The sequence below is a fragment of the Takifugu flavidus genome, chromosome 8 (genome assembly GCF_003711565.1).
Source record: "Takifugu flavidus isolate HTHZ2018 chromosome 8, ASM371156v2, whole genome shotgun sequence".
Lineage (NCBI taxonomy): Eukaryota > Metazoa > Chordata > Actinopteri > Tetraodontiformes > Tetraodontidae > Takifugu > Takifugu flavidus.
In genome coordinates this window covers 727,107-748,667 of record NC_079527.1, presented here as the reverse complement: position 1 = coordinate 748,667, position 21,561 = coordinate 727,107, and the positions used below count along the sequence as shown (strand labels likewise).

Here is a 21,561-nt window from a genome sequence, read left to right as displayed (position 1 = left end):
GTCGTCCACGGGGTCGTTGGTGCAGGAACGAGGGGCAACACAACAGGACAGGGTGAGATACTCCACACAGCTGGGGGGCTCCGGCTGGGGGCACCCGGGGGCTGTTGTCTCGTCACATGTCAGCAGTAGAGAACAGTAGAGGTGATGGACGGGGGAGGGGAGAGCTCATCACAATGGAGAATGCTACCGAGGGAGAAGGTGTGATGGGGGCTGTCACAGGAGGACAGGAGGACGGGGGCTAAAAGGAAGCGGAGATCGGAGGTGGGGGGGTGGTTGTGGAAGTTGTTGCTACCATTATCTCCACTGCTGTTGGTCATCCTACGTCTTCTCTTCGTTGAGGGCGGCCTTAATGTCCATTGTCCCCCATGCTTTGTTATTTGGATAACAATGGACAGTCCTGGCTGGAACACTGAAGCAAACACATTAGCATAGCATTAGCAAGTCCAGGCGCCTCTCCTCTGTGGTAGGACAGAAACAAATTAAATCAAATTAAATCAGCGTGATTAAATCAAAGCTCTATTTTTCGAAACGATGCTCCATTTTAGTTAATAACGTTACACACGCGCGCGCACACACACGCCCACTTATCACAACGCGCGCGTACAACAACCGACAAAAATGTCTGTACAACAACCGACAAAAATCAAAATAAGAAGTCTAAAAATATGTGAACAACTAAATATACAACCAGCTTTTATTCATTTTCAGTATCAATTAATAAATGAATGTGGCGCGCGCGCGTTGTGATAAGTTCTAAAGTGTACTGGTGACGATGTGAATGTGGGCGTGGCTCCCTGCAGCGTTCTAATTGAATCACGCACGTGCCTGTGCTCAGATTCCGCTGGTGTTGTACGCATGCGCGCTCGCGGCTGTGTCATCATTACCAGCTCAGCGGCAGGACACAGTAGTGTGTGTGCGCGCGTGTGCGTGTGTGATCTTCTGAACTGCTGCTACTGCTGCTGGATCACCGAACGCGGCTGTGAGGAGACGCAGGCGGGAGAAGAGAGAACTCGAACCGAACCGAAGCGAAGCGGACCTCCGGGAGCACGTCGGAGCAGGAACGGTGAGTGTGTCGGGGGTGGAGAGGCGCACCGGTCCGGCTCGGTGTGGCGCACAGACAAAGAGGTGGAGCAAACGCTTTGATTCGGCCGGGTTCTGAAGAAAAACGCCGCTTTGGGTTCGGTTCTAACGCTGTTACCGGCTCTTCCGGGGGTTACCGGCTCCCCCGGTCACTGTTTGCGGATGCTGGTTTTTACCGATGATCGGGTCCACATGTTCACACGTGCGGCTCTGTTGCGTGACAAGTCTGCGGTTCAAAGCAGACCCAGACCCGCATGGATGTCGGTTCAGGGCTGTAACAGGCGGGGACACCCTGGAAAGAACCAGAATAGCGGAGTGACTGATGAACGGGACCTTTTTATTGAGGCTACCGCTGTGGTGACCCCTGACACGAGTGGAGCCCCCCCAGACTGGTGCTGGTCCAGTGTGGCGGTTCTTTTCTCACAGCAGACTAGAGTGGGTTGGCCTCATCTGTCCTGTTGATCAACCATTTCCAGGACAAGAAGTCCCAGTTAAGTCTGGAGGAGACAGAAAAGTCTCCTGACAGTGATGGGACGCCACCAGCTCAGCTGCACAACATCTGAACAATGTCCCAGACTATCGTTTTAGTGTGTCGTCTGAGTGTGTGTGTGTGTGTGTGTGTGTGTGTGTGTGTGTTGCTCCGTGCTCCCCATGGATCTGAGACGTGGTTTTGCTGAAGAGGGAAAGTAGAAGCAGATGTGTGGACGGTTCCTCTGAAGCTGTGAACCTCCTGCAGGGCCTCTTTTACAATCCGCGTTCCTCCAGTTGGGTCCCAAAGATCCAGAGATCCAGTCTGGTGTCTTCAGGAGGATCTGGCTGATTCAGTCAGCTGAAGAACTTGGATCAGAGTGTGTGTGTGTGGGGGGGAGGGGGCAGAGGTCAGATCACTTCATGCTGCCAGGGTTAATCTGAGCAGAGGAATTATGTCTAAAGCTCCATAATAAGACTTTAATTGTCTCAGACTTAAAGCAGCAGAAGCAGTTTTGCAGATTAACTCGAGGAAACGTTGTAATCTTTCTCTTTTTGGGAGGGCTGAGAAGTGATCCTTCCTCTTTTTTCAGCCTTTCATGCAGCTCCTGAAGAGTGACGGCTAGTCTTGCTCAGGACACACACACACACACACAGAGTGCATGTATGTTCGGTGTGAGCATTTCAAAATCATGTTTGCGTAAATCGCAGATCAATGAGAAACGGTGCTAAGCCAAGGAAACCTCAATCAGATGTTGATGGGTTCCTGATACCGATACCGGGTCCTGTATCGGGCCGATACCGGTCTGGTCAGCTGCGACGGTTGGGCCGATACGGTTTAATCCGAACAAATGTTTAGATTTTTTTCCTTTCTCTGGACCACTTTATCTCTTTTGAGGAGGGGGGGGGTGAAGCCCACCCTAGCTGCATACAGGTGAAGGCAGGTCCACCCCTGGACGAGTGGGCAGCTCTTTGCTTGGTCCCGTGTGAGCAGCTTGGGGTTCGGTACCTAGCACCTCCCCCTGCTGCCACAACACCGTTCTGTCCGACCCTGAAACCCTGAACCTTCTCCTTCCCGGTCCAGTTCCACACCACCGTGTTTTATCTGTTTTTCCTGACACCTTTGTTTGGGCATGACGATGTTACTAACTACTGACTCAAGGTTCAAACCACTTTATACTTTATATTTGTATCGTGTTATTTTGGTCCTGATTGACCTTTGACCTTATATCTGGCCAGTCCTGAACGACCTCTAGAGGTCATTGATGTTTAACCTTCCCAGCTCAGTCGGTTTAGGGCAGGAATAGTCAATCATTGCCAAAAGGCTTAAGAATACTCTCTGATACTCAGTAAACACAAGCCTAAACAGGTAATAACTAAGTTATTATTGAGACATCGCTGCCTCCTGTGGCAGGATCGTTATCGCTTCGTTAAAACTGGATAATCAGCCCCAAAAGGGCTGATGGGTAAAGTCTAGTTCAGTGGTGACTTGCTAAAGGGTTGAGGTTGAGACCCATACCTGCGTCAGTATTCCCGGTGTATCGGGACTCGGATTCGCAGTCAGTCTGTGTTCAACAGTCCCAGATCGGACTTCTATTAGTGGGTCACGTGGGTGTTTACAGTCTGGACAGGACGATGGGACAGCAGGACACAAGGACAGTGGGACAGCAGGACACAAGGACTGTGGGACAGCAGGACACAAGGACTGCGGGACACAGGGAAATTGGGACAGCAGGACACCAGGACCGTTGGATAGCAGGACAGTGGGACAGCAGGACACGAGGACTGCGGGACACAAGCACATTGGGACAGCAGGACACGGGGACAGCGGGACAAGAGGACTGTGGGACAGCGGGACACCAGGACAGTGGGAGAGCAGGACACCAGGACTGCGGGACACAAGGAAATTGGGACAGCAGGACACGAGGACAGCATGACTGTGGGACAGCATGACACGAGGACAGCAGGACACCAGGACTGTGGGACAGGAGGACACCAGGACTGTGGGACAGGTGGACACCAGTAAAGATTTTCTTCATTCCCATTTCATGTGCTCTCTCTCTCTCTCTCTCACTCACTCACTCACTCACTCACTCACACACACACACACACACACACACACACACACACACACACACACACACACACACACACACACATGAATCTTCCCCACCCCCTTCGCGTCTTGTGTCCAGCCTGGTCCAGCCGGTGCAGATCACACCTGGGTCATACTCTACTCCAGAACATCTGCACTCCCTGATGAAGCTCAGCTTCTTGATCTCCTGCATCCAGAAGATCCAGAAGCTCTGATGGTTTCATGGCTGCTGTGTGGAGGTTCCCCTGCACTCACATGTGGACGGTCTGCAGAGGACTGGACTGGTGGGGTTCTGGTTTGAGCTACGGGATCAGGATCAGCTGCTGGCCACTGTGGTAATTAGGACGGGTGGCGGCTCTGTGCCAGCTGAGCTTTGAATGAACCCTCAGTTCATTAACAACATTAAGGTTGGTTCCTGATGAGGCTGGTCTTGATGAATGGAAGCCCTTCTGCCTGTTTGGCTCCATTGACCTTCTTTACCTGGTGAGTGAACCATCTGAGGAGAACGAACCTGACTGAGCTGCACGTACGAGATGGTGACTTGGGATGTCCTTCAAGGCAGCAGCACAGAGAAGTCGGCAACAGCCAAACGTAAGGCTCCAGTTTATCAGAGGAATGCAGCTGGAGCGGCCATGGTGGTCGGAGAGGGGGGGTCTGAGGAGCCTGCTGAAGCACATTCCTGCTGGAAGGACGTGGGAGGAATAAAATGACCTGGGCGTAGGGAGCGAGGGGATCCTTCAGCCCACATCAGTGGAAGCAGGTCGTGAGTGAAAAATGAGGCGTGGCTTCACTGTCCGCAGCGTGGCCTCATGGTGTTCTACTTCCTGGTTTGATCATGTGAGCTGGTGAATTTCTGCAGCAGTAGTCGCCATACGTTCGGTGGGCATCAGAGGTCAGAACCTTGGGAAGAGGCTGCTGCTGGTCCCAGTTTAGCTTCTCCCAGTTCCTCGGAGCACGCTCATTAACATCATCCTGGTGTCACCACTCTGGGCTTTGTGGAGATCTGACCAGGTTGTCCACCCTGATGTGCATTATTGTATGTCATCTTCTCCTGGTTTGGGTTCTTCTGCGTGAAGCTGTGAATCCAGAGTTTCCTTCCAGCCGGAGCAGAAACAGATGTTTGGGGGAGCTTTGCTCCATTCCAGGCTCGTAAATCTCACAGAGCTCATGGTTCCGAGCAGCGTGAGGACAGTTGAAGAGATTTTTTGAGAGATAGCGGCTTGGAATGTGGCTCCACAGTGGAATGGTGAGAGCTACCCCTGCAGGCCGGGCCCAGTACAGCACAGGATCTCTGTAATTAAAGCCCAAATCGTTAGAACAGCGTTGGAGACGCCTCCAACGTCGCTGCTGCTGGAACAAGCACGCGCACACCGTCGCTGAGGTTGCAGAGATCATTTCCTGCTGGTGGATCTGATGGAGCACCAGGATACTCATGAAGGAAGTTCTCGTTATAAACATTGTGGCTGCAGCTTTAATTGATTTAAGTGTCCTGCCAGCCCAGAAGGGCATCATTGTGCCGGGCCCGGCCTGGACTGTCTTGTCGTGTTTACTGGGCTAACAAAGATCTCCTTGCAGAGCCAACGTTCAGTTCTGAAACCAGAACAACTGATCTTTGTTCGGCTGGATCTCTTTTCCTCTCACTGCTCTGCACCAGGCAGGAAATGAAGTGAAACTCTGAAGCGGAACGACCTGAACTGGAGTGTGACCTGGTTTCTGCTGGCGGCCTGTTGCAGTCAGAACACGGCCAGGCTCCAGCCCTTCTGCGTCGGCGTGAACACGCGAAACGATCACGTGATCTCAGCTGATGGAAGCGTAGCTGTAGAGAAATGGTTGTTTGTGGCGTCCTCTTAGAGCGAGGACACACTTGAGCTGGCTGCTTCCTCAGCAGTCACGAGGGTCCTTTTCCGACTCTGAGGCTATGTAAGGTAAATGTCCTAGCAGAGTGGAGGCAAGAGGACCAGAAATAGCTCCCTTATCTGTCTGCTCAAATGTAAAAAGAGGGTCTTTCAACAGATTCCTCATGTTTCCATCCGCGTAAGTGAGGTGCTGCGGTTATTTCAGGGCTGGGAACAGCCAGGCCAGAGCTGGAGGAACCTCTTCCACCACCCGGGAGGATCAGACTCTCAGCAGGCAAACCAGCCAGGCTTGATCGAGCTTCAGCATGTGTCCTACAGGGGATCTTCTGTCCAGTTCTCTCTGGTCTACAGATGCCCCCTCATTCTGAGAGTAGAACACCACTGTTGACCCGAGACTGAGACTCTCAATCCCTGAAGGCTCCACAGGTGCCTGTCCTCCAACCTCCCCCCGGACAGAGATCTGCTGCTCCTCTGACTCTGCCCTGATTGGGTTCCTTGTGATTCAATCTGGGGATATCTTCTGGTTCCATGTGTTCATCTCAGCTCTGCGGTCCTTCTCCTCCCCACTGGTTTAAAGGTGTAAATAAGAGTTTTAATCATTGTTACAGTATTTTTCCTCTCTGCTGTTTCTCCTACAGGTTCTCAGATCTCAGAACACCTGGATTTCACCTGGTCCTTCCTCTTGAGTGGACATGCCTCCAGCACTGGGCGGGCCTCAGGGGTACACCCCTCCAGAGGGTGGCTGGGGTTGGGCTGTGGTGGTTGGAGCCTTCATATCCATCGGGTTCTCCTACGCCTTCCCCAAGTCCATCACAGTGTTCTTCAAAGAGATAGAGGCCATCTTTGATGCCACACCCAGCCAGGTCTCATGGATCTCCTCCATCATGCTAGCAGTCATGTACGCTGGAGGTGAGTGCATCCCAGAGTAGGCTGATGTTCTGTGCTCTGATGTTAGCATGTAGCATAGCAAACGCTAAGCGTCTCAGGCCTTATAAATTGTAGCGCTTCCTGACGTTCTCCTGTCACCTGAAAGCCAAAAGATCTTCTTGTTTTGACGGGTTGGGGGTGCCGCTAACATTACCAGTGAAACCCAAGCAAACAAACTACTAACATGTTGAGCAACAGGAAGTGGAGCGTGTGGTGAGACCTCTCGGTGGCGTGTCTCCACCGGCAGTGGTTGGATGGCGTCGAGAGTTCTGTTACATCTGCTCTGGTGTTGGCCTCCTCACTGTCGTCACCGTGGTTACAGCCTTGTGCTTGTCCTCTGATGTTCTCACGCGTCTGGAGGTGGGTCCGTCTCACCTGGCCGAGAGAACAGGAGATGCTCCCTCCTCTTCCTCACTGGAGCCTGCAGGTCTGTGCAGAGGGATGTGGTTGCACAACAGCAGACAGATGTTATTTCTATTTTCTCTCTCTGCTTTCACAAGCGGGGTTGACGTCACGGTGGTTGGCTGTTGGAAACGACAGATCGAACACGTACACCCGGACCCGTCAGCCACTGGGACCGCTGCCGGTTCCTGTAGGTAGGACTCGGTGGTCATGTGATCCAAACCTGATGTTTCAGTTTGTGGCTGTTATATTCCGCATTTGTTCTGGTCATTGGTTCTGAGTAATGCCTTCTGGTGTTGGTGGGTCTGAAGGTTCTGCTGGTCTGGGAGGGAGAACAGAGCTAAAAGATCCTTTAGATGGTTTGGCCATTTGTGATGATGTCATCAGCACTGTGGAGAAGTGTGGGACTGTTGAGGGACGTGGTGCTGCTCTATGTGGGCCCGTTTGGGTCTGGCCCAGTCAGAGCAGCCTGCATAACAGGAGCCAGGAGAGGAGAGGAGAGGAGAGGAGAGGAGAGGAGGAGAGGAGAGGAGGAGAGGAGAGGAGAGGAGAGGAGAGGAGGAGGAGAGGAGAGGAGAGGAGAGAGAGGAGAGGAGAGGAGAGGAGAGGAGAGGAGAGGAGAGGAGAGGAGGCAAGGGGAGAGGAGGAGAAGGGAGGAGAGGAGGGAATGGAGGGAGGGAGACGGTAGTTTATGTAATATCTGAGGGAACGTTTCTGTCTGAGCTGCTGGACAACAACAAAGACGTCTGTTCTCATCAGTGAGTCTGGAGAACGTTCACAGGTTCTGCTGTTTGTTCTGCTCTCAGGACCCTGATCCAGTTCACAAGGCAGCATGCCAGAGCCCAGAGACGTGGTGTGTGTGAGTTAATGGTCCTACTGGGCCAGAGGGGAAGAACACACTGGTAATACTGGGACAGAGACGGTAGAAGACTGGTTATACTGGGACAGAGAGGGTAGAAGACTGGTTATACTGGGGTGGACAGGGTTAATGACTGGTAATACTGGGGCAGAGAGGCTAAATGAGTGGTTACACTGGGGCAGAGAGGCTAAATGACTGGTTACACTGGGGCAGAGAGGATAAATGACTGGTTACACTGGGACAGAGAGGATAAATGACTGGTTATACTGGGACAGAGGGGAAGAACACACTGGTTATACTGGGACAGAGAGGGTTAATGACTGGTTCTACTGGGACAGAGAGGGTAGAAGACTGGAAATACTGGGGCAGAGAGGGTAAGTGACTGGTTATACTGGGACAGAGGGTAGAAGACTGGTTATACTGGGACAGAGAGGGTAGAAGACTGGTTACACTGGGACAGAGAGGGTAACTGACTGGTTATACTGGGGCAGAGAGGATAAATGACTGGTTATGCTGGGGCAGAGGGGATAAATGGACCGTTACTGGAATATCTGACCCACTTCCTGTCAGCCGGCACCACAACAGGAAGTGATTACTACCACAGTTGTAATCAGAAGTAGCAACGGTCTGTGTGTTGTTCTTTGATTTGTCTGGTATTTGGTGGTCATGGTGAACATGGGGCCTCTGCTGTAGCGCCGCAGAACCGTGGCGTGGGCGAGGAGGAGAGCGAGAGTGAGGGCGGGAGCGTTGTAACCTTAACTATTGGGAGCGACGGCTTTGACAATTATTCGGCAGCAGAATCAGTTGGTACTTGTGAGCATAGTCGAAGGTCGTCGCCATTATCTGTGGCCACGCCCCCTCAGTGGATGCGTGCCATGAGGAAATGCTGGTGGTTTATTGATCCCAACCGCAGCCAGACCTTCGAACCAGGCACACACGGCGATCCACCTTCATGGATTTGTCTGTGCTGGAATTGAAGATAAAACTGGAGTGTTTTATTTGTTTAAGGGTGTGATTGATCAATTATTGTCAGTCACTTGATAAAGCATGATGTGATGTGGTTGCGTGCAGCGTTGGAGCGGCTGCAGGCGTCACTAGTGTTGACGTCAGCAGAGTCAGCGTCAGCCTCCGACCATGTGACCATGTGACCACGTCACCATCCAGTCCACAGACTCAGCACGCAACCCCCTAAAAGAAGAGAGAAGGAAGAAAGGAGGAAAAGAGAAGAAAGGAGGAAAAGAGAAGAAAGGAGGAAAAGAGAAGAAAGGAGGAAAAGAGAAGAAAGGAGGAAAAGAGAAGAAAGGAGGAAAAGAGAAGAAAGGAGGAAAAGAGAAGAAAGGAGGAAAAGAGAAGAAAGGAGGAAAAGAGAAGAAAGGAGGAAAAGAGAAGAAAGGAGGAAAAGAGAAGAAAGGAGGAAAAGAGAAGAAAGGAGGAAAAGAGAAGAAAGGAGGAAAAGAGAAGAAAGGAGGAAAAGAGAAGAAAGGAGGAAAAGAGAAGAAAGGAGGAAAAGAGAAGAAAGGAGGAAAAGAGAAGAAAGGAGGAAAAGAGAAGAAAGGAGGAAAAGAGAAGAAAGGAGGAAAAGAGAAGAAAGGAGGAAAAGAGAAGAAAGGAGGAAAAGAGAAGAAAGGAGGAAAAGAGAAGAAAGGAGGAAAAGAGAAGAAAGGAGGAAAAGAGAAGAAAGGAGGAAAAGAGAAGAAAGGAGGAAAAGAGAAGAAAGGAGGAAAAGAGAAGAAAGGAGGAAAAGAGAAGAAAGGAGGAAAAGAGAAGAAAGGAGGAAAAGAGAAGAAAGGAGGAAAAGAGAAGAAAGGAGGAAAAGAGAAGAAAGGAGGAAAAGAGAAGAAAGGAGGAAAAGAGAAGAAAGGAGGAAAAGAGAAGAAAGGAGGAAAAGAGAAGAAAGGAGGAAAAGAGAAGAAAGGAGGAAAAGAGAAGAAAGGAGGAAAAGAGAAGAAAGGAGGAAAAGAGAAGAGAGGAGAGAAGAGAAGATCCGACTCGTTTCTACGCGTCTTACCCTCCTGATAAGATACTCAAATCATCCTCCCTTCATTTCTATGCTCCCCTCTTCTCTACTCGAAATCCCTCCCTTCTTCCCCTCTCTTCCCTCCTCTCCATACCTTGTACTCTATGACTCCACAAACCGTTGACCTTTCCACCCCTTTTACACAATCCTCCCTCTGAAATGGTTGCTATAGCATTCCCTGCTGGCCAGCCGGGGGATTTCAGCGAAACGAATTCTCCAGCTTTGATGGTTTGATGTTTGTAACATCCTTTTAAATGCTTCTTTTCTTCTTTCATTACCAACATCTTCCATATCAGCTAGTTTGAATCTGTGTGTTCCTCTTCAGGACCAATCAGCAGCATCCTGGTGAACAAGTTCGGCAGTCGGCCCATCATCATATTTGGTGGTTGTCTGGCAGGATCAGGGCTGGTCGCTGCTTCCTTCTGCAACACTGTGGAGCAGCTGTACTTCTTCATAGGAGTGGTGGGAGGTGAGTGTTCTCCAGGGTTCTACAGGGGTCACCACCAATGACATCACATCCCCTCTCTAACACTGATGACATCACATCCTCTCTCTAACACTGATGACATCACATCCTCTCTAACACTGATGACATCACACCCCCTCTGTTACACTAAATGACATCACATCCCCTCTCTAACACTGATGACATCACATCCCCTCTGTTACACTGATGACATCACATCCTCTAACACTGATGACATAATTTCCCCTCCGTCACACTGATGACATCAGATCCTCTCTGTAACACTAATGACATCACATCCTCTAACACCAATGACATCACATCTTCTCTGTAACACTGGATGCGATATCATGCATCCTCTCTGACATTAGTGACATCACATGAATGGAATAAACCTCGACACTCCTGATTTACATTTCCAGGTTTGGGACTCGCGTTTAACTTGAATCCCGCTCTCACGATGATCGGCAAATACTTCTACAAGCGTCGGCCCATTGCCAACGGCATCGCCATGGCCGGCAGCCCCGTCTTTTTGTCCACGCTGGCCCCTCTCAACTCCTGGCTGTATGATGCGTTTGGCTGGCGAGGCAGCTTTCTCATCCTGGGGGGTCTTCTGCTCAACTGCTGCGTGGCAGGTTCCCTCATGCGCCCCATTGGACCCAAACCTCAGCCGCCGAAGCCCGACTCAGAGAATGGCGAAGGGAAGGCGACAGGTTCCCCTCAGGCACCACCGAAGAAGACGGTCCTGCAGACCATCAACTCCTTCCTGGACCTGACGCTCTTCAAACATCGCGGCTTCCTGCTCTACCTGAGCGGCAACATCGTCATGTTCTTCGGCCTCTTCGCTCCACTCGTCTTCCTGTCCAACTACGCCAAGAGTAAGGACATTAGCAAGGAGAAAGCCGCTCTCCTCTTGTCCATCCTGGCCTTTGTTGATATGTTTGCCCGGCCCTCTATGGGCATGCTCGCCAACACCAAGTGGGTCCGACCCAGGATCCAGTACTTCTTTGCGGCCGCCATCATGTATAATGGAGTGTGCCACGTTCTGGCGCCGCTGTCGGACAGCTACACTGGCTTCGTGGTCTACGCCATCTTCTTCGGTTTCGCCTTTGGCTGGCTGAGCTCCGTCCTGTTTGAGACGCTGATGGACCTGGTCGGAGCCACACGGTTCTCCTCGGCCGTGGGATTGGTCACCATCGTGGAATGTGGTCCGGTTCTGTTGGGCCCACCGATGACGGGTAAGAAAACTTTACGTTGAAACGATCAGTTCACATCAGAACCAGTAGAGAGCCGGGTGGACAGATCTGATCTGTTAGCATTAGCGTCGTTAGCATCCGTTAGCGTTAGCAACAGAAGGGGGAGATTAGCACCTCCTCCATGGTGAATCTGAACAACCGCTCTCGTTTGTGCGTCTGCAGGTAGCTTCTATAACTATTATCACCACTACGACTACACCTACATCTCCTCTGGCATCATCCTGATGATCGGAAGCGTCATCCTCTTCATCGGCATGAGCATCAACTACCGGCTGCTGGAGCGTGAGAAGAAAGAGGAGGCCAAGAGAGAAAGGGAGGAGCCTAAAGAGGAGCGCGCCGCCATGCTAGCCCCTCCCTCTCCATCCAAATCAAACGAGGACACAGAGGAGAAAAACCCGCCAGCCGCCGTCACCGTCGATGAGGTGGCCCGGATGGATGAGGACACCGTTTAGGAAGTGGACCAAGGGAACGAAGGCATCAAAACACACACAGACACACACACACACACACACACACACACACAGAGTTATCTATAGAGAAGCCATAGAAACACTCATGAACTGAGTGGCTGCTGTGACATCTCCCCACTGTAAAGCAGCTTTCATTTTTAAGCGTACCGGTTCTGGTTCTGGTTCTAATGTGCCTTTGGTAAAACCGGGACCTCCCCCACATGGACGCACTGTAGACATAGATACTGTAGGAGCACAAACCTTTGCTAACTCTCAGGGTCTTGAATCACATCCTGTTTCACACGCGTCACTCCAGCAGCCGGAGCCGGGTTAGAGACGGGTCGGTGCCGTTCCCGGGTTAGTTGACCCTCAGAGGACCACAGGACAGGACAGTCTTTTTTAACCTGAACACTTGTTACATTTTTAACACTAATTTGAGGAAATGAGGCACAAATACAGACGGCACAAAAAGGACAGAACAGGAATTCATCCAGTGTCCAGAACATCTCACTTCCAACATCGGATCGCTCGTCACCTCGCAGTCCAGGTGGGCCCTTTCCTTGTCTGTGACCCGCTTTCAAAGGTCACTCTGTGTCTGTCTGAGGCTGGTGATGCACCTGTAGACACACACTAGCACCTGTAGCTCCTCCCATCAGAGCTGCTCCTCGCGGCGAACAGACCTGCAGCCAGAATCGGGCTGCCTTCAGGGTCCATTCGGGTCAGAGGTGGTTCCCCCCGCTGAGAACCAGTCATCTGATCAGTCATTGTTAGAGAGTAACAGCAGGCGGCTCGGTGACCAACTCTGACCTTTAGGTTCAGTTAATTGTCTTTAGCTTCTGTCCAGCTATTGTGTCATGGTCGGAATGTTGGGTATTGACAATTGACTGGTCAAACAGCCGTAAATCCAAAATGTGATGAGGACAGCGTGTCCATAAATACACCATAAATGTAAAATTATTTTTTTATATTTAAATATATATCCTTTTCTGATAATAATCTTTAACATGCAGTATTTAGAGAGCAGTCAAACATGTGACGAAAGAGAAGACTTTTGTGTCCACAAAGGTGCCAAAATGAAGCTCGAACATCAGTTGAAGTGAATTTGAACCTGAGCTCATCTTCAGGTTGGTTGTTGCTGCGCTCTTTAGGAAAGTTCCCTGACGTTTTTGGTGGACGGGCGTTCTGTCGCCCTCCTCTGGTACCGGGAGGAACTACACGCTCCACAAGCGTCGCTGTGGAGGGGCTGTTGATTGACAGGTGCGCGTGAGTGCGGAGGTGTTTCACACGATTATGATAATTCCTTTTATTGTAACACTACTATTTTTTACTAGCGCTGTTTGTTCAAATGTTACACGTTCTAAATCGGACCGGGTTCCACCAAAATAAGGACTTGGTCAACCTTTCCTGTCTTACGTGTCGTGTTTGATGAATAAAGTTACATTTTTAAAGAAAATCCTGGTTTATTTCTTCTGTTGGACATAAGCAGATATTTGAATCAAAAAGCTAGTATTGATTCTAAGTGATTTATGAATGATCACAACATAAACATGTGATTCAGGTGGAAATAAATCAACAGATGAAAGACGTCTGAGATCAGAGACGTCTGGGACGGGAACCGTGGGGCACGGCTGAGGGACAACATTGCCCCACTGGTCCGAGCCAACAGACCAGCTGATACATATTAACACAAAATGAACACTAAAGTTCTGCCAATGCACCTATTTGCGAGAATTACCTGTATATTCACCATATACATATCTAACTTCTTAGAGGGTGAATTAATGCTGTTGCAAGATCCCATTTCAGGATTTAAAAGCGATCCATCCTCCGCCGGTCAGACCCTTCAGAGACACATTGGATCAGAGGACAGAGCTGTCAACAGTCTGGCTCTCTGCTGCCATCCAGTGGCCAGGAGCGTGTAGCGCAGGGACGGTTGGGGGCGTGGTCAATCCATCTCGTAGAAGTTTCTCTCCAGCTGGGTCTTGAGGTTCCTGAAGTCCGGCCTGTCGTCTGGTTCAGCGCTCCAGCATTTTAACATGATCTGATAGAGGAAGTTGGGACATTTGGTCGGCGCAGGCATCCTGTAGCCACTGCTCACCTGCTGGTATGCCTCGTGGACGCTCATAGCTGTGGGGCGAGACGCTAGTTCCATCAGCAAGCATCATTCAAGAAAGAGTACAAATGGACCAGGACCCTAGCTGAAAGGCCTCAGCACCACGTTCCAACATGTGACCCAGGTCCAGGAAAGTGAAGACCTAACCCACCTGGATAAGGAACGCCTCCATAGGTGGTGATCTCATACAGCAGGATCCCAAAGGACCAAACATCCGACTTGTTGGAGAACTTCCCGTGGCTGATGGCCTCAGGGGCGGTCCACTTGTACGGAATCCTCTTGTCTTCGGTGATGTAGAACGGCTCCTGCGGGAACGTTAAAAACAGTCTTGCTGAACATGCGGAGTCAGTTTTAGAGCTCGTGCCGGTTTCCCGCCTACCTTGATGACTCTGGCAAGTCCAAAGTCGCCCACCTTGCAGGTGTAGTCACCCCCCACCAGGACATTCCGCGCCGCCAGATCCCGGTGGATGCTCTTCTGCTCCTCCAGGTACGACATCCCATCAGCCACCTGGGCAGCCATGTCGATGAGTGAAGTGATGTCCTGAAACAGCCCTTCTGGACCTGACACATAGTCCAGATCAGACCACACCAAACCCAGCCAGAGGACTATGACCCCCCTCCCCCAGGAGCTCACTTCTGAGGAAGCAGAGCAGGCTGCCTTTTTCCATCAGCTCCGTGATGATCCAGTAAGGCCTCGATGCCGTGCAGACGGCAAACAGAGAAATGAGGTGAGGGTGGCGGAGTTTCTTCAGCATCTGAACCTCCGTCTGGAATTCACGGTGGTTCAACTCAGAATCTAAGACACAGAGAAGCCAAATGAATACAGAAAAGATTCCAAGGGGAGGAGAGACAACAGGTTCCTGGCCAGAACTTGGCAGAACTGGTTCCTTCTGTGGCTGCAAAGGAACTTTTCCTGTTTGGTGATAAATTAGGCTGTTATTCACAGCAGGATTGTGGGTAATAACGCGTCTCCACAGTTAGCCAGTAGCAGAGGGGTAGTAATCAGTGTTAGCATGCTAGCGCAGATGGAATGACGGTTTTAGTGATCATACCTAAGAGGCTATCTGAGCTAATGCTAACAGGACATCCTATATGAAACTGGGTCTCAATGCTTAACATCCCCCCGGTGGTAGAACCGTTTATTACACCCATTCTGAATAAATGGTCAAAGTATTTATGTCCAAACTAGAAACCCAGAACACAGACTCAAATCCAGAGAGACACCAGAAGAACCTGGAACCTCCACAGAAAGACCAACAGGACTGAACTCAGAACCACAATATGACTTGGATATGCTGAACCCTGAACAGAGGGGGGATCTGAGGGAACGGAGGCAGGATCTGAGAGAACAGAAGGGGGATCTGAAGGAACGGAGAGGGGATCTGAGGGGATGGAGGGGGGATCTGCAGGAACGGAGGGGGAACAGAGGGGGGATCTGAGGGAACAGAGGGGGGATTTGAAGGAACGGAGAGGGGATCTGAGGGGACGGAGGGGGGATCTGAGGGAACAGAGGGGGGATTGAAGGAACGGAGGGTGGATCTGAGGGAACAGAGAGGGGCTCTGAGGGAACAGAGGGGGGATCTGAGGGGACAGAGGGGGGATCTGAGGGAACGGAGGGGGGATCTGAGGGAACAGAGGGGGGATTTGAAGGAACGGAGGGGGGATCTGAGGGAACAGAGAGGGGCTCTGAGGGAACAGAGGGGGGATCTGAGGGGACGGAGGGGGGATCTGAGGGAACAGAGGGAGGATCTGAGGGAACGGAGGGGGGATCTGAGGCAACAGAGAGGGGATCTGAGGAAACAGAGAGGGGATCTGAGGGAACAGAGAGGGGATCTATGGGGACGGAGGGGGGATCTAAGGGAATGGAGGGGGATCTGAGGGAACAGAGAGGGGATCTGAGGGAACAGAGGGGGGATCTGAGGGAATGGAGGGGGGATCTGAGGGAACGGAGGGCGGATCTGAGGGAACAGAGGGGGGATCTGAGGGAACAAAGGGGGGATTTGAAGGAATGGAGGGGGGATCTGAGGGAACAGAGAGGGGATCTGAGGGAACATAGGGGGGATTTGAAGGAATGGAGGGGGGATCTGAGGGGATGGAGGGGGGATCTGAGGGAACAGAGAGGGGATCTGAGGGAACAGAAAGGTAGATGAGTAATATGATTTCCACATTGGCTGCATGTGAGCCTCACTGCTGATGAACTCTGTGGAGTCACTCGTTGGCCTTATCAGGCCACAGACACTGATAAGAAGACCACCTGATCACCTGTAGAACTTAAGGGTAGACTCCAGCACCAAACCTTCCTCAGAAACAGGAATCACGTGTGATCAACACGGATGATAAAATACCGTTTTTCAGGATCTTGATGGCAACGTTAATGAGGTTTTTCCAGTGACCCCTGTAGACGTGAGCGAAACAGCCGCTGCCCAGCTCCTCGTCCAGGTGAAACTCCTCCTTTGGCAGCTCCCACTCATCCTTTGGGAAGGGGAGCCGAGCTGGTGGGCTGGGTTTGTTCTGTTAGAAGAACCAGTGGTGAAACCTGGACTTTTAGGTTCCTGTTTCGGTAGAATAAGAGGAGGTCTGACTCACCCTTTTGCAGGGATTTCCCAGCATGTCGCCATTGTTCAGGCTGTTGGTGCGGTAGTACTCTACCAGCTCCACCAGTGAGCTGAAGCGATGGTTGGCCTCCACGAAGAAATTGCTGCCATTGGTCTGGAGGATTTTATAATGTTTGACATGACGGCTCGACCTCACTGTAAAAACATCCCCGCCCCAACAATGACGCATCGATTTAGGAGGTCAGAACTTTGGAACCAAAATCACCTCCTGTTAGATCCATTATATTAAAGTTATCTCTTATTTGCTTTTGCCTTGTTATATTCTTTATTCTTGTTATATTGTTTCTCATTACTTAATGTTTCCTATTATTTGCTAATGCTTAATGTTCATGATGCTTGATGTGTGAACTCGAACCCTGGTCAAGGGTGACAGAAATGTGGCGGCTGTGAAGAAGTGGTTTAATCGTTTAATCAGTATGATATAGAAGAATGTGCTGTTTGCGAGCTAAGCTAATCAAATCAGTGAAGGCCTACGTATAATCTCACCATTATGATTTACAGTCTTTTGCTTTGTTTGCGACCTGCTATCTTGTGTTTTCCCCCTCCCTTAGACACATTTGACTTCTGTAACTAGGGACCTCCTAATTTCAATAAAAGAAGGAACGCGGGAGGTGTGCGTCAGAACGTGTTGGAGATCTGTAACTGAGCACATCTCCCCGTTCTCCTTGCTGCAAGTAAAATTCAAAACTGTTGTCTTTGCCTCATTTGTTTTTCTCGTGTTTCAGGTCGTTTGAACCTAATACCTCCGGGACAGTTTGAAAACAGAAATGGATTAACCTGTTCATGTTGGTGAGACTCTTCACGAGGAGGAACCTTTCTGATAAACGCTGTCCGTACCTGACAGAACGTGTTCAACGTTGTCTTTCTCGCTGACTCGGATCAGGAACGCCCCCTCGCTGTTTTCTGGTTCCAGTAGGTACTGCTGGGCCTGAAAACGTGTCAGGGTACCGAAATACCATCTGGAGAGAACAGGAAACTAGAAATGTGAAAACCAGGAGCTAGCAAGAATCTTCGACTGGTTAGCCAACATTAGGTTTCCGGCCATTATTAGCATTGATGAAGCTAAACTCCTCGCTATTGATGTCCTGCTCCTGTTTCCTTGGACAGAATTGGATTTTGGAGTTAAGCTAACCTTGCTAAGTTACTTCCTGTCATTGTTCCTTTCATCAGCGAGGTCACTACTCTCATCTGCTCCTCTTCCCCCTTGTTTTCCCATTTCTGAAACACCAAAAACTGCTGAGAGTCTTTAGCATTAAACAAAAGAACAAGAAAAAGAGCTTGACTGAGGTCAGGAGGACCCTCAAAGCAGAACATTCGGCAACCATCCTCACTTCCTGTTCATCTGCGGAGGATTGGGATTAAACAGGGTTAGGTCAGTGATTGGCTGACATTGCAGAAGCAATGGTAGAGCGGTAAAAGAAGAGGAAGAAAGGTCACAGAAAGACCACTTATAATCCACTCCTTAACAAAAAGGCTGCCAGAACAAATAACAATTTAATAAATACAACATTCATTCATCAACAGGAGGGTCCAGGCCAGGAGGGTCCAGACCAGGAGGGTCCAGGTGTATGTGTCCCCTCCCTCTCTCTGAACTGTCCATCCCCGGTGAGAGATGTGTCTTTCAGGGTGAGACATTCCAGCGGGACACAATATGGTTTACCCTAGCACCGGAAATATGAGGTGTTTTGAGTGTGGGGATGTGGAACACAAGTGAGCGTGGGGCGCCTGCTGATGAGCGTGTTCACACTGCTGCGATATTGAGCCGTGTGTGTGATGGGACGGTAACAACTGACCAGGGTGAGATGAGGAGCCACGCTCTGGACTTCTATGGCGCCCTCTACAGGGCGGAGGACTGTAGCAGGGAGGGCTGAGCCACAGGAACCTGCCTACCCTGGACGCTAACATCTCCTTGGAGGAGCTCACTGCTGTGGTGAGACCGATGGCTTCTGGTCTGGCTCCAGGACTGGATGGACTGCCCACAGACTTTTATAAACACTTCTGGAGGTGTCTGGGTGCTGACCTGTGGGAGGTGTCTGGGTGCTGACCTGTGGGAGGTGTGTGGGTGCTGACCTGTGGGAGGTGTCTGGGTGCTGACCTGTGGGAGGTGCTGCAGGAGTGCGCTCACACAGGTCTGTTACCAACATCCTGTCAGACTGCGGTCCTCTCTCTAATCCCAAAGAAGGGGGACTTGGCTCTATTAAAGAACTGGAGACCTGTGGCGTTGCTCTGCACCGATTATAAACTTCTTTCAAAGGTGCTCGCCAACAGGCTCAAGAACCACCTCGATTTGGTCGTCCACAGAGAGGTCCATTATGGACAACCTTTTTTTAATGAGAGACTTGTTTGATATTTGTAAACTGTACAACATTGATGTCAGGGTGATTTCTTTAGACCAGGAGAAGCCGTTTGTCAGCCGTTCATCACCTCTCGGGTCCTGTCTTCCGCCAGCCTGAGGTCCAGACTGATGGAGGCTGGACTTACGAAGCTGGGCTGTTTGCTGAAGACCTCTGTCCCTCATTGTGCTGACCAACATCAGGTCCAGTAGGCTGCTGCTCCGGCTGGTGGAGGAGGTCTGTGCTTCCCTGCCAGAGGCCCTCAGAGTCTTTGCCTTGGATCCTTCTGTATCTGATTCATGGGACGATGACTCCCTCCTTGGCTGTCTGTCCAGCTGTGGGACAGTGGCAGCCTGAGGAGGACAACCTGCTGTCCCTGAGCGCCTCTGTATCTGTGGACCTTGAGACTGTTGGGGAAAAGGATCTCGACCTCTTAGCCGTGAAGGTCACAAACTCCCTGGCAGGGCTGAAGGCGTTGAGGTGGACTAGGGTTTATTTTTGGCGCAGGCTCTTTCCCGGGGGGTTGTTGGCGGTCCCTGTACAACCCCCCTGTTGATAAACGGACAGGAGACCTCCAGTGGAGGATTGTACATGGGGCCATAGCTACAAACAGGTATCTGGTGCACCTTGACCCCAGCACAGGGGGTGGCTGTTCTTTCTGCTCCCAGTCAGAAACCACCAAGCACCTCTTTGTCCAGTGTCCCAGACTGGAGGGGCCGTTTGGACAGCTACAGAGGTGGTTTCTTGGGTTAAGTGAGGGTTTTTCTTTCAGGCTGTTTATCTTTGGTCCACACTACCATGCTTGGAGGAAGGCTGTACACCAGTTGGTCAATGTCATCTCGGGGACGGCTAAGTTATCTATATGGAAGACCGGGAAGAACTGGGTGAGAGGTCAAGGGTCAGAGGACGTGGTGGCCATGATGACTGGACTGCTGGTAGCTCGGCTCAGGGTGGAATTTAATTTCTATAAACTGACAGAACAAATTAGTACATTTAGATACACCTGGGGAGTGAGAGACATCCTGTGTTCAGTTAGGGAGAATTATTTGATTATTGAAATTTATGAAATTATTCTGAAAATTATGTCTTCATATTGAAAATATAAACTGGAACGCGTAAATAAAGGTACAATCTTTCAATCTCTCCCTCTATCCACAGGTTTGCTGACTCGTTGACCTCTTGACTCAGAGTTTCAGCTCTGATTGTAACAGAGGCTGCAAATAAAGCTGAATACAACCCGTTAAACCAGTAAGACCATTATTGTTTGTGAACTTCAGTTCATTTCCTGTTAGAATTCCAAGCTTTTCCAGTTGACTGAACCTCGTTACACCTGCTATTTATGATATTTATTGCTTCTGACCGTATATGTTTTGTTTGATGTGTGTTAATGAACCGGAACACCCCGTTTCTGAGGACCACTGAGGTTCCTTGAGGACCACTGAGGTTTCCTGAGGACCACTGAGGTTCCCCCAGGACCACTGAGGTTCCCTGAGGACCACTGATGCTCCTGATGACTACTGAGGTTCCCCTGAGGACCAGTGAGGTTCCCTGAGGACCACTGATGCTCCTGATGACCACTGAGGTTCCCCTGAGGACTAGTGAGGTTCCCCCAGGACCAGTGAGGTTCCCTGAGGACCAGTGAGGTTCCCTGAGGACCAGTGAGGTTCCCCCAGGACCGGTGAGGTTCCCCTGAGGACCAGTGAGGTTCCCCTGAGGACCAGTGAGGTTCCCTGTGGTTATGAGAGCTGCAGCACCTGAACTTCTGATTGATTTAGCTTCCTGACACAACACAGATGCAAAAACAGGCGCGACACTCTCAACAACTCTGGTTGTTCCTCACTGTTTTCTCTCATCACTCAAACCTCAATGATTAGATCACTGACAAGAACGTTATTATTATCACTGAATAATAATATTGAAGATTCACCGCCTGGTTCACTGCCAGATTTACAGGTTCTGTCAGGAGGAGAAACTGTCCCATCACTCACGGTTGTATCTGGATGGACTCCGCCGGTGCCAGGTAGTTCCCCGGAACCACCCCGCTGTCCAGGACGCGGCCGTTTGCGTCGATCCTCTGCACCTCCCACCAGTTGTCCCCGCGGCTCAGTACGTTGAACAGGTCCCCCTCCCGGAAGGACAGTTCGTCCCCCTGCCGAGTCTGAAAGTCCCACAAGGCCCTGTAGATGGAGTTGCTGTCGGGCGGCGGCGGCCCGGTTCTCCGCTCCGCGCCTCCGTCAGCGGCGTCGCCGTCGGCAGCAGGTTTGTCCGGGGGTGAACTCCTCTGACAGAGCGAAACCAGACACGGACACACTTTCTGCAGACACTGGCCCATCGGTCACCGTGATCGGATGCCTCCGTCCGCGCGCAGTGGCGCTGCCGGATGCACCTGTCGGACAGGTAGAGGCGCGTGGAATCCTCGGAATGCGTGTCAGACTCGCGCACGTAAAACCTCGCAGCAACTTCCTGAAATACAACAAAGATTTGATTCCGGCTCCTCCAAACTAATCAGGTTCATGGAACCCATGAACTCCCGCCTCAGGACTCCTCTATCAGGACCCCTCATCGGGGACCCTCAATCGGGGACTCCTCTATGGGGACCCTCTATCAGACTTTAAAAGCACTAAT

General features: G+C 50.9%; 2 protein-coding genes and 1 long non-coding RNA gene across 5 annotated transcripts; 2 read left to right on the top strand and 1 right to left on the bottom strand.

Moving 5' to 3' along the window:
- The first annotated feature begins 828 nt into the window (after positions 1-828).
- On the top strand, positions 829-13,328 carry LOC130530725 (monocarboxylate transporter 1-like). 3 transcript variants are annotated; one of them, XM_057042200.1, is made up of 5 exons: positions 829-1,063; positions 6,138-6,408; positions 10,030-10,173; positions 10,593-11,408; positions 11,589-13,328. In XM_057042200.1, exons 2-5 carry the CDS (start codon positions 6,192-6,194, stop codon positions 11,876-11,878), a joined length of 1,467 nt encoding a protein of 488 aa, XP_056898180.1. In that variant the 5' UTR covers positions 829-1,063; positions 6,138-6,191; the 3' UTR covers positions 11,879-13,328. The 3 variants fall into 3 exon arrangements, with proteins under 3 accessions (XP_056898180.1, XP_056898181.1, XP_056898183.1); XM_057042201.1 differs by lacking the exon at positions 829-1,063 and adding an exon at positions 5,175-5,568; XM_057042203.1 differs by lacking the exon at positions 829-1,063 and adding an exon at positions 5,642-5,925.
- Positions 13,329-13,384: 56 nt separating this feature from the next.
- Positions 13,385-21,359, bottom strand: ptk6b (PTK6 protein tyrosine kinase 6b). The gene is made up of 8 exons (XM_057042199.1): positions 20,925-21,359; positions 17,441-17,562; positions 16,575-16,738; positions 16,334-16,499; positions 14,623-14,784; positions 14,368-14,549; positions 14,140-14,293; positions 13,385-14,002 (listed from the first exon to the last, which is right to left on the bottom strand). Exons 1-8 carry the CDS (start codon positions 21,266-21,268, stop codon positions 13,821-13,823), a joined length of 1,476 nt encoding a protein of 491 aa, XP_056898179.1. The 5' UTR covers positions 21,269-21,359; the 3' UTR covers positions 13,385-13,820.
- LOC130530726 (uncharacterized) lies at positions 20,147-20,920 on the top strand. The gene is made up of 3 exons (XR_008951909.1): positions 20,147-20,379; positions 20,420-20,559; positions 20,641-20,920. It is a non-coding gene; the product is annotated as an uncharacterized LOC130530726 (long non-coding RNA).
- Positions 21,360-21,561: the final 202 nt, after the last annotated feature.

Bases quoted from the DNA above. Each gene is read 5' to 3' on its own strand.
- LOC130530725 (XM_057042200.1), top strand. From the start codon at position 6,192: ATGCCTCCAGCACTGGGCGGGCCTCAGGGGTACACCCCTCCAGAGGGT. The intron at 6,409-10,029 runs GTGAGTGCATCC...GTTCCTCTTCAG, and splicing joins AGCAGTCATGTACGCTGGAG to GACCAATCAGCAGCATCCTG. The intron at 10,174-10,592 runs GTGAGTGTTCTC...TTACATTTCCAG, and splicing joins CTTCATAGGAGTGGTGGGAG to GTTTGGGACTCGCGTTTAAC.
- ptk6b (XM_057042199.1), bottom strand. From the start codon at position 21,268: ATGGGCCAGTGTCTGCAGAAAGTGTGTCCGTGTCTGGTTTCGCTCTGT. The intron at 14,785-16,333 runs GTATTTTATCAT...TCTGTGTCTTAG, and splicing joins CATCAAGATCCTGAAAAACG to ATTCTGAGTTGAACCACCGT. The intron at 14,003-14,139 runs GTGGGTTAGGTC...CTCGCCCCACAG, and splicing joins TGGAGGCGTTCCTTATCCAG to CTATGAGCGTCCACGAGGCA.